The 12,893-nt window shown below is 38.4% G+C and overlaps 1 protein-coding gene across 1 annotated transcript in view; it reads left to right on the top strand.

Annotated features, from left to right (window-relative positions):
* Window positions 1-12,893, top strand: part of SPAG17 (sperm associated antigen 17) — a 783,114-nt gene that overhangs the window by 327,603 nt on the left and 442,618 nt on the right. The window contains exon 11 of the mRNA XM_053705129.1: window positions 8,585-8,722. Within this exon, the coding sequence (XP_053561104.1) occupies window positions 8,585-8,722 (138 nt within the window). The remainder of the gene's footprint in view (window positions 1-8,584; window positions 8,723-12,893) is intronic.

Here is a 12,893-nt window from a genome sequence, read left to right as displayed (position 1 = left end):
ATCTATCTATTAGTGGTAATGCATACCCAGTCATAACTTTACTAGATATACTTGGTGTGTGATAAATCTTTATGCACATTATTGATGTTCACAACATGAAGTGGTTATGGCATATTGTGGTATACCATGTACATAAGTTTCATATAATATGTAAAGTATAGAGAGCGTCGTTAACTATACAGGGAGTGCAGAATTATTAGGCAAGTTGTATTTTTGAGGATCAATTTTATTATTGAACAACAACCATGTTCTCAATGAACCCAAAAAACTCATTAATATCAAAGCTGAATAGTTTTGGAAGTAGTTTTTAGTTTGTTTTTAGTTATAGCTATTTTAGGGGGATATCTGTGTGTGCAGGTGACTATTACTGTGCATAATTATTAGGCAACTTAACAAAAAACAAATATATACCCATTTCAATTATTTATTTTTACCAGTGAAACCAATATAACATCTCAACATTCACAAATATACATTTCTGACATTCAAAAACAAAACAAAAACAAATCAGTGACCAATATAGCCACCTTTCTTTGCAAGGACACTCAAAAGCCTGCCATCCATGGATTCTGTCAGTGTTTTGATCTGTTCACCATCAACATTGCGTGCAGCAGCAACCACAGCCTCCTAGACACTGTTCAGAGAGGTGTACTGTTTTCCCTCCTTGTAAATCTCACATTTGATGATGGACCACAGGTTCTCAATGGGGTTCAGATCAGGTGAACAAGGAGGCCATGTCATTAGATTTTCTTCTTTTATACCCTTTCTTGCCAGCCACGCTGTGGAGTACTTGGACGCGTATGATGAAGCATTGCCCTGCATGAAAATCATGTTTTTCTTGAAGGATGCAGACTTCTTCCTGTACCACTGCTTGAAGAAGGTGTCTTCCAGAAACTGGCAGTAGGACTGGGAGTTGAGCTTGACTCCATCCTAAACCCGAAAAGGCCCCACAAGCTCATCTTTGATGATACCAGCCCAAACCAGTACTCCACCTCCACCTTGCTGGCGTCTGAGTCGGACTGGAGCTCTCTGCCCTTTACCAATCCAGCCACGGGCCCATCCATCTGGCCCATCAAGACTCACTCTCATTTCATCAGTCCATAAAACCTTAGAAAAATCAGTCTTGAGATATTTCTTGGCCCAGTCTTGACATTTCAGCTTGTGTGTCTTGTTCAGTGGTGGTCGTCTTTCAACCTTTCTTACCTTGGCCATGTCTCTGAGTATTGCACACCTTGTGCTTTTGGGCACTCCAGTGATGTTGCAGCTCTGAAATATGGCCAAACTGGTGGCAAGTGGCATCTTGGCAGCTGCACGCTTGACTTTTCTCAGTTCATGGGCAGTTATTTTGTGCCTTGGTTTTTCCACACGCTTTTTGCGACCCTGTTGACTATTTTGAATGAAACGCTTGATTGTTCAATGATCACGCTTCAGAAGCTTTGCAATTTTAAGAGTGCTGCATCCCTCTGCAAGATATCTCACTATTTTTGACTTTTCTGAGCCTGTCAAGTCCTTCTTTTGACCCATTTTGCCAAAGGAAAGGAAGTTGCCTAATAATTATGCACACCTGATATAGGGTGTTGATGTCATTAGACCACACCCCTTCTCATTACAGAGATGCACATCACCTAATATGCTTAATTGGTAGTAGGCTTCGAGCCTATACAGCTTGGAGTAAGACAACATGCATAAAGAGGATGATGTGGTCAAAATACTCATTTGCCTAATAATTCTGCACTCCCTGTACGTAACTGGTATTATACCCAAATGATTATATCCTTGTTCAACAAGTGTGTATATTTTGAACTTATAAACTGGTCAGGAATTACACTGACTCAGATTGATATTAATCAAAATTATATTCCACTTGAAGTCTAATGTATATATTCTGGGTATTAAAGATATTGTTAGCAACTTGACTTAAAGCATAAATATACCTCTGTATATTGTACCAGTTATATTGTGTGGAAAAGTATCTCTTCTGAGCCCAATTAAGGTTATTCGCTCATTTATAGAATTTAGTTTAATAATTGGCTACTTAGTGTTTAGTCACCAACTGGTTAAAGGTGATTGTATGCAATATATAACATTGCATGCTGCCAAACTCTCTTCCAATCACGTAATTACAAATATAATAGTATGATATATATGTTAAACCATCACTATTGTATGTTATGATGTAATCAATACTCTATATCACTTGCACTCACTCACTTATATCTATTTAGTAGCATATAGTAGCTTATAGGGTAAAAACCACAAACGTTTTTTGCAGTACCACTAAGTGTTGCTAGATTTTCATCAAATTCCGTGAGGACACATATAATAGTATTACTGTATATATTAGACCACTGCTGATGTGTGCAATGGTGTAACCGATTATAGTGTTAACCGATACTATATATTGTGTGCACTCATAAGCTTTTATCTAGTTGATAGCACTTAGGACTCAACCTTAGCTGTTATTTTTACAGCATCACTGATATTGATATGTTAGCTGACTAAGCTTTCTGCATAACAAGAGAGGCTAATTATAGATATTGGTATAGAGAGCCGTATGCCCCATAATCACCATGGAGAGATAGTATTATTCAAAAATAGCACCAAAATTTAACGGTATCTGTGATACTTTTATCGTTTAACTCTATCCCCTTGGTTGTGACCAAATCTATAAGTCTTTACTTGTAACCATACCCGAGTGGCATAGTTTGAATTGCTTATTAGTATAAAACGCTTAAATTTAGTCTCGCTGACCCCAGTAAGTTAGATTAAGAAATTACGTCTAGGCTTTAACAATAGCTATAGCTGTATTAATTGGTTAGGCTGCTATTGAGCTTTGACAAAATAAGTTATATAATTAAAGATAGATTTTAGTTTCTGCTAAATTAAAACCACATTAACACGGAGCCCATCAACTCCCAACCTCCCCTGACATGTTTTGCCGACAAACTCGGCTTTTTCAAAGGGTTTACCGAGGTTACGGTCTGGCGGGTATTTGTGCCCGGTAACTCCGCCTATTTTAAAAGAATGACCTATCAGCGTATCTGGGTGTGAATGTTTTACTGGTGACGTTCCAGTAACACTCCTCCAGTCCTGGCCAATGGATGTCATTGTTATGCTGGTAATGTTTAAATTTTTTTAAAAGATATGATAAGCCCCAGTCATTTCAATGACCAACGAACAAAGAACAAAAAAAGCAAAATTCAGGATTCTTATCCGTGTGGCACCTGCTCAAGCTGTAAATATATACCTAAAACCCTGAAAACACATGACAGATTTGGTAAAATATACAACATCAAAACGTATATAAGCTGCAACACAACGGGGGTGATATATATGATCAAATGTGACTGTCCAAAGATCTACATTGGTATGACAACACGAAAGTTGCATACACGGTTACAGGAACATATTCGAAAAATCAAGAATGCCGCCAAAGATCTACAAAACAAGAAAAACATTACCTCTGTAGCATATAATTTTCGGAGAAAACATCAAAATAGAGTCAATAAATTAACTTGCACAGGAATCCAAAAGATCAGTCTTGGAATAAGAGGTGGTGATCTAACCACCAGACTATTGGAACAAGAAAGTAGATGGATCTTTTCAATGAACTCAGTCCAGCCTCATGGACTTAATGAACACAACAATTATTTTGTATATCTGTAGTACCACTCTTGAAATACTAAGACAACCCCCAAATACCCACTTACACCGTTCTACCGGCATACCAAATTGGTCTAAGATATTACAATGTCAAATATAAAAAAGAGAACAAGGAGAAAAAAAGAAGAAATCAATTTTCTCTCATATTAAGCAATTTCTTTTGATAAAGTTTGACACCATTGCATGGGATTTTTTAACACAAATTTAAGTTTTTTACCACATTGTTTCCAGCAACACTTTTATTAATTTTTAGATCACAATATTAAAATATTAATATTAATAAGTAATATTAGTATGCTGTACACTAAGTGGATCACCAGCATTTGCTTTAAATTTTCTATTCAAGGTTTAAGGCCTTATTAAGTACCGAGATAATCAACATCTTCTAACACATTGCATAATAAAAAAGACACACAAATCAAAAATATAATATTTGTATGTTTCACAAATAGTTAATTTTGTCAATCACACATTATTCTTTGTTATAAGCACACATCACTTTATATTTATTCTTTGTTATAAGCACACATCACTTTATATTTATTCTTTGTTATAAGCACACATCACTTTATATTTATTCTTTGTTATAAGCACACATCACTTTATATTTATTCTTTGTTATAAGCACACATCACTTTATATTTATTCTTTGTTATAAGCACACATCACTTTATATTTACAATTATGGGACATTAGTCCTGGTATATTAAGGTTACAAATTATACTACCGAAAAGTAGGATCTATTGAAAGAAATGTCCATATGATCAATATGAGATTACTAGTATTGTTCGGATGTAACATCTAAAGAAACGGATAACCTTAGGACAATGAAGATATCTATACAATAGATGTAGACATTAACTCTTTTGACACTTGATTTATTTTAATTTATTCTAACACTGAATTATTAACTTTGATATGTTGGGTGCTTGTAGAATGGATGATTGGGTACATTCCTGGGCTAGGTCTAGCAATATTGCCTAAAGAACTGGATGAGCCGAAAACCGTTTTGATTTATAAACCAAAAGCGCTATTTGATATCCACAGAGACACCGAGTTGATACAATGTTTTACAATACACATAACGATCAGGAAAAATGGCCCCCCAGATCTAATATTATACTTAAGTAATCAGTGCAATAGCTGGTTAACCGTGGAAGGGAACCAGTGTTCTGTGTGATCAATCCAGACCTTACATAACATGCGATTAGAATAACATTATAGCATGTCAGATCGAAATAAATAGTACTGTTACCTGCATTGATAACATCCTAAGATATATATGATGGAAAGAAAGTAAGTTATGATCAAATAAAAATAAGAAATCATTGTGAAAATTTATAAATGAACGATGGAAGCAGAAATATATTCAAACGATGCATAATATGAACAAAATAAATGAGCACGGAATTTAGACGTGATATGCTGTGAGGCATACCTGTCAGATTGAAAAAATCAGCTGGAACATTACCAGCATAACAATGACATCCATTGGCCAGGACTGGAGGAGTGTTACTGGAACGTCACCAGTAAAACATTCACACCCAGATACGCTGATAGGTCATTCTTTTAAAATAGGCGGAGTTACCGGGCACAAATACCCGCCAGACCGTAACCTCGGTAAACCCTTTGAAAAAGCCGAGTTTGTCGGCAAAACATGTCAGGGGAGGTTGGGAGTTGATGGGCTCCGTGTTAATGTGGTTTTAATTTAGCAGAAACTAAAATCTATCTTTAATTACATAACTTATTTCGTCAAAGCTCAATAGCAGCCTAACCAATTAATACAGCTATAGCTATTGTTAAAGCCTAGACGTAATTTCTTAATCTAACTTACTGGGGTCAGCGAGACTAAATTTAAGCGTTTTATACTAATAAGCAATTCAAACTATGCCACTCGGGTATGGTTACAAGTAAAGACTTATAGATTTGGTCACAACCAAGGGGATAGAGTTAAACGATAAAAGTATCACAGATACCGTTAAATTTCGGTGCTATTTTTGAATAATACTATCTCTCCATGGTGATTATGGGGCATACGGCTCTCTATACCAATATCTATAATTAGCCTCTCTTGTTATGCAGAAAGCTTAGTCAGCTAACATATCAATATCAGTGATGCTGTAAAAATAACAGCTAAGGTTTAGTCCTAAGTGCTATCAACTAGATAAAAGCTTATGAGTGCACACAATATATAGTATCGGTTAACACTATAATCGGTTACACCATTGCACACATCAGCAGTGGTCTAATATATACAGTAATACTATTATATGTGTCCTCACGGAATTTGATGAAAATCTAGCAACACTTAGTGGTACTGCAAAAAACGTTTGTGGTTTTTACCCTATAAGCTACTATATGCTACTAAATAGATATAAGTGAGTGAGTGCAATTGATATAGAGTATTGATTACATCATAACATACAATAGTGATGGTTTAACATATATATCATACTATTATATTTGTAATTACGTGATTGGAAGAGAGTTTGGCAGCACGCAATGTTATATATTGCATACAATCACCTTTAACCAGTTGGTGACTAAACACTAAGTAGCCAATTATTAAACTAAATTCTATAAATGAGCGAATAACCTTAATTGGGCTCAGAAGAGATACTTTTCCACACAATATAACTGGTACAATATACAGAGGTATATTTATGCTTTAAGTCAAGTTGCTACCAATATCTTTAATACCCAGAATATATACATTAGACTTCAAGTGGAATATAATTTTGATTAATATCAATCTGAGTCAGTGTAATTCCTGACCAATTTATAAGTTCAAAATATACACACTTGTTGAACAAGGATATAATCATTTGGGTATAATACCAGTTACGTATAGTTAACGACGCTCTCTATACTTTACATATTATATGAAACTTATGTACATGGTATACCACAATATGCCATAACCACTTCATGTTGTGAACAAAGTTATATTTTAATAGCCAAGTTTATCCGCCACTCTATACTCTGTCGATATTACCTATAAAGGGAATTTGAGTGCTAAACATATGTACCTTTTGTAGAGGTCATACCTCTAAGTTTGTTTTTTGTCTAGTTATGTACATAGCACCAAACGATCATATTATTTAGTATATCACTAAGGGTAAATTCATTTCTACTCTCAGTCGTAATCATCAATTATTATATTCCCTTTTTACCCTTCAGTAGTGCCATTGGGCCCTCTTCCCGAATCTGTTCCTTGCTGTGTGTAAATAAATTGTTTGTCCTTGAGGTATTAACATCAGACACCCCTTCTATACATCTGTTCCTTACTGTGTGTAAATAAATTGTTTGTCCTTGAGGTATTAACATCAGACACCCCCTCTATACATCTGTGCCTTACTGTGTGTGTAAATAAATTGTTTGTCCTTGAGGTATTAACATCAGACACCCCTTCTATACATCTGTTCCTTACTGTGTGTAAATAAATTGTTTGTCCTTGAGGTATTAACATCAGACACCCCTTCTATACATCTGTTCCTTACTGTGTGTAAATAAATTGTTTGTCCTTGAGGTATTAACATCAGACACCCCCTCTATACATCTGTTCCTTACTGTGTGTAAATAAATTGTTTGTCATTGAGGTATTAACATCAGATACCCCTTCTATACATCTGTTCCTTACTGTGTGTAAATAAATTGTTTGTCATTGAGGTATTAACATCAGACACCCCTTCTATACATCTGTTCCTTACTGTGTGTAAATAAATTGTTTGTCATTGAGGTATTAACATCAGACACCCCCTCTATACATCTGTTCCTTACTGTGTGTGTAAATAAATTGTTTGTCATTGAGGCAATAACCTCAGACACCCCCTCTATACATCTGTTCCTTACTGTGTGTAAATAAATTGTTTGTCATTGAGGCAATAACCTCAGACACCCCCTCTATACATCTGTTCCTTACTGTGTGTAAATAAATTGTTTGTCATTGAGGCAATAACATCAGACACCCCCTCTATTCATCTGTGCCTTACTGTGTGTAAATAAATTGTTTGTCATTGAGGCAATAACATGAGACACCCCCTCTATACATCTGTTCCTTACTGTGTGTGTAAATAAATTGTTTGTCATTGAGGCAATAACCTCAGACACCCCCTCTATACATCTGTTCCTTACTGTGTGTGTAAATAAATTGTTTGTCATTGAGGCAATAACCTCAGACACCCCCTCTATACATCTGTTCCTTACTGTGTGTGCAAATAAATTGTTTGTCATTGAGGCAATAACATCAGACACCCCTTCTATACATCTGTTCCTTACTGTGTGTAAATAAATTGTTTGTCATTGAGGCAATAACCTCAGACACCCCCTCTATACATCTGTTCCTTACTGTGTGTAAATAAATTGTTTGTCATTGAGGCAATAACCTCAGACACCCCCTCTATACATCTGTTCCTTACTGTGTGTGTAAATAAATTGTTTGTCCTTGAGGCAATAACCTCAGACACCCCCTCTATACATCTGTTCCTTACTGTGTGTGTAAATAAATTGTTTGTCATTGAGGCAATAACCTCAGACACCCCCTCTATACATCTGTTCCTTACTGTGTGTGTAAATAAATTGTTTGTCATTGAGGCAATAACATCAGACACCCCCTCTATACATCTGTTCCTTACTGTGTGTGTAAATAAATTGTTTGTCATTGAGGCAATAACCTCAGACACCCCCTCTATACATCTGTTCCTTACTGTGCGTGTAAATAAATTGTTTGTCATTGAGGCAATAACCTCAGACACCCCCTCTATACATCTGTTCCTTACTGTGTATGTAAATAAATTGTTTGTCCTTGAGGTATTAACCTCCGAAACCCCCTCTATATATCTGTTCCTTAATGTGTGTGTAAATAAATTGTTTGTCATTGAGGTATTAACCTCAGACACCCCCTCTATACATCTGTTCCAGGTTGTTGCAACAGAAGAAGATTTGGTCCCTCTGAGTCTAGCTGTGCCAGAGCCCCGTAATGATGGGCTACACCCTACTGTTGCCGACCACATGATATCTATGTTCGCTTCCCTTTCTTTCTCAGAAAAAGAAAAGAAGGTATGACCCAAAAAGAGTTAAGGGCTTCCTGTAATGCTTCTAGATATGGGGATGGGTTTTTACCTAATTGATGGAAAAGTTCTATTTTATATTTAAAGTTAGTTACTACACAGGGCATAAGCAATTAGTATAGAGGATGGTCACTCAGGATATTAACTCCTTGTCTTCCGTTTCGTCTCTCTCGGGCAGTAATGAAAAGAAGGATATGATTAAGATAACTGTCATTTCAGATGGAACAATATGATTTTTTTAGTTAGTTTTTATCTCTCTACTGCAATGTCTGAGGCACATAACATTAGCAGGAGATGGGCGAGAATCAGTAATGTATAATGTTTGTGTGAATACCTGCCAATTAAACCATCTTGTTTCACTTCATATATGTTAAAGAGACACAAAACAGCGTGAGATTGTAATATATATTGTGTATAGTGAAATATATCTGCCCCTTTTCCTGTAATTTAACTCATCAAGTAATCTAAAGAATTACCAGTTTTCCAGTTTGGAAAATTGGAAGTACTCACTGCTGACATCACCCTGCTGCATATCTATCCCTAGTTGTCCTCAGCAGAAATGATAAGATACTGTACAAAAATGCTCACAAAATGATAGACAAGTCTAATAACTGGCCGGACTGGTCCTTCAAATAAGTCAACTGGTGTTGGTGAGGTGTAACCATTGAAAAACCGTGGCAAATGCAGTGTTAAGGTACTTAAAAAGTTTTAAAACCCAGTTGGTAAATTAAAGGGATAATTAACGCTAGAATTTTTGTTTAAAAAGACACATAATCCCTTTATTACACATTCCCCAGTTTTGCATAACCAACACAGTTATTATAATACAAGTTTTAGCTCTGTAATTACCTTGTATCTAATCCTCTGCAAACTGCCCCCTTATTTCAGTTCTTTTGACAGACTTGCATTTTAGCCAATCAGTGCTCACTCCTAGGGAACTTCACGTGCATGAGCTCAATGTTATCTATATGAAACACATGAACTAATGCCCTCTAGTGGTTAAAAACTGTCAAAATGCATTTAGATTAGAGGCAGCATTAAAGGGACAGTCTTCCATAGAATTGTTATTGTTTTAAAAGATAGATAATCCCTTTATTACACATTCCCCAGTTTTGCATAGCCAGCATTGTTATATCAATACACATTTTACCTTTGTGATTACCTTGTATCTAGGAACCTTCTTCCAGCCCCCTGATCACATGACTGTGACTGTTTATTACCTATTGTCTTAAATTTAGCATTGTATTGTGCTAAATCTTAAATAACCCCCTGTGCCTGAACACAGTGTTATCTATATGGCCCACGTGTACTTTCTGTCTCTTTGTGTTGAAAAGAGATTTAAAAAGTATGTGATAAGAAGCAGCCCTCAAAGGCTTAGAAATTAGCATATGAGCCGACCTATGTTTAGTTTAAACTAAGAATACCAAGAGAAAAAAGCAAATTTGATGATAAAAGTAAATTGGAAAGTTGATTAAAATTAAAAGTCCTATCTGAATAAAGAAAGTTTAATTTATACTAGACTGTCCCTTTAAGGTCTAAGAAATTAGCATATAAACCTCCTAGGTTTAGCTTACAACTAAGAATACCAAAAGATCAAAGCAAAATTGGTGATAAAAGTAAATGGGAAAGTTGTTTAAAATTACATGCTCTATTTGAATCATGAAAGTATATTTTGGACTTGCCTGTCCCTTTAATTTACTGAAAATTCTTAAAGGTGCTATTTACTAGCTATACTATAGCAAGCGTAATAGGTGAAGTTTTTCTAACTAGTGTTTTATATACACAGGTATCCTTAAGTATCAGTAGGGGAATAACAAAATAATACTCCAATTCAGCAGCTGGTAAATTGTTACTGCAGGCCTGAATCTGCTGCAAACGAGCAATCACAGTGCAGGTCGCCCATTCTGTGCCTTAAATAGAACTGTTACGGTTACCCTTAGTCTCGCTGAGAGATGGACCGCTTAGTAGCCTGGATCCCTATTGCTAAAGAGGGGAGAAGCTGCTTTCCATAGTATTCTATATGAGTCTCGCAAATATAGAATAATCTCCCTTAGCTGTAGTACAGCTAGGATACCCTTCTGCCCACAAAAACGAGTCAACGCTGCGATTGAGGGTCAAACAAGAACTCAGGACTGGGATGCCCAGCCTGCTTTTTATTAAGGTTACATGCACACAGGGCACTCCCAGGGGGAGAGGGGGGGGAAGCACAAAATCCCCCATCACACATTTAGATAGAGAGCACTGTCCTTTGACAGGCCACAATAGGATTACAGTACTTAAGATAACAAGTTTACAAGTTCATCTTATCAATTAGCAGTCTGGCTCCAGAGGTGATTAGACAATGGGATTGGTTATCCCTAAACTTAGAGCTGAGGCTAGCAAAAATGTGTATTTAGGCAATAGTTTCTAAAAGCTGAAAAAAAAGAGTTAACTCTTTATGAAATGATACTTGTTACGGTTTTCTTGGAGCCCTTCTTAGGCGCTGGCTTGCTGGTTCAGGCATTGCTGCTGGGAAATAAGCTCTTCACAACAAAATAACTAATGCTTCTGTAACAGTGCTCCCTTTCTGTGGAACACTCTGGCAGACACGGTCTGACCCCTTTTCGGGGCAGACTAAGGCTGTCCAGACCGCTGGTTATGCGGGGCTGAGGTCTGTTTGTCTGGACAACCCGTCGGCGTTGCCATTCTGTTTCCCAGGTCTGTAAGTAATGGTGAAATTGAAGGGTTGCAACGATATGCTCCAACGTAATAGCCTGCCGTTATCTCCAGAGACCCGGTTCAGCCACACCAACGGGTTATGGTCGGTGACCAGAGTGAACTCCTGACCATATAAATAGGGAGTCAATTTCTTTAATGCCCACACCAAAGCCAAACACTCCTTTTAGACCGCTGCATAGCTGACTTCGCGGGGCAGGAGCTTCCGGCTGATGTAGGCAACTGGATGCTCCCCTCCATCTTCGCCTACTTGGCTGAGGACAGCTCCCAGCCCGAACATGGAAGCGTCTGTATGGACGATAAAACGTTTGTTAAGGGCTGGGGCCGCCAAGACAGGAGCGTTAATTAGAGCATTTTTGAGAGCCTGGAAAGCCGTTTCACAGTGGGGAGACCACAGGACCTGTCGAGGTAAGTTCTTCTTGGTCAAGTCAGTCAGGGGTTTGGCAAGTGTGCTGTAGTCTGGTACGAACCGTCTATAGTACCCTGCCGTGCCCAGGAAGGCTAGGACCTGAGTCTTAGTGATGGGGGTGGGCCAATTGGCGACAGCTTCTATTTTGGCCGGCTCTGGTCGCTGCTTTCCACACCCCACCCGGTGACCCAGGTACTGTACCTCGGCCATCCCAAAGTGGCATTTTTCTGGCTTCAGAGTCAGGCCAGCAGCCCGGATCTGATCCAGAACCATTCCCACATGAGCTAAGTGGTCCTCCCAGGACTCACTGTGGATCGCTATGTCGTCCAGGTAGGCGCAAGCAAAACTCTGGAAGCCATCCAGGAGCCTATCCACCAAGCGCTGGAATGTAGCTGGGGCATTCTTCATCCCAAACGGCATTACCCTAAACTGATATAAGCCGAATGGGGTGACGAATGCCGACTTGGGGATAGCCTCCGGGGCCAGGGGAATCTGCCAGTAACCTTTGCAGAGGTCAATAGTGGTCAGGTAATTTCCCCTGGCTATACGATCGAGTAGCTCGTCTACCCTGGGCATAGGGTAAGCGTCCGTCACGGTATTTTCATTGAGCCTCCGATAGTCTACACAGAACCGGGTGGTCCCATCTTTCTTGGGCACCAAGACAACTGGGGAGGCCCATGGACTATCGGAGGGCTCAATTACCCTGAGCTGGAGCATCTCATCGATCTCCTTCTTCATTCCTGTCCTAACTGCTTCGGGGATTCGGTACGGAGCCTGGCGCAAGGGAGCTTGTCCCGGAGTATCTACCTGGTGGGTGGTTAAAGTAGTGTACCCTGGCTTCGGGGAGAAGGTGAGGTGTTTGGACTGGAGGAGTTGGTTGAGCTGCTCCCTTTCAGTGGGGCTAAGTCGGTCCCCTATCTGAACCTGCGCCACTATACCTGTGGGGAGACTCTTTTCTAATAGGTCTGGAATGGGTAAACTGTCTGGGTCTTCCTGAGGGGAACAACATACGGCCGTCACGTTCTCTGGTCGCTCA

Source organism: Bombina bombina, chromosome 3 (assembly GCF_027579735.1).
Source record: "Bombina bombina isolate aBomBom1 chromosome 3, aBomBom1.pri, whole genome shotgun sequence".
Taxonomy (NCBI): domain Eukaryota; kingdom Metazoa; phylum Chordata; class Amphibia; order Anura; family Bombinatoridae; genus Bombina; species Bombina bombina.
The sequence above is the reverse complement of the archived record's forward strand: the minus strand, read 5'-3'. Positions and strand labels throughout refer to the sequence as shown.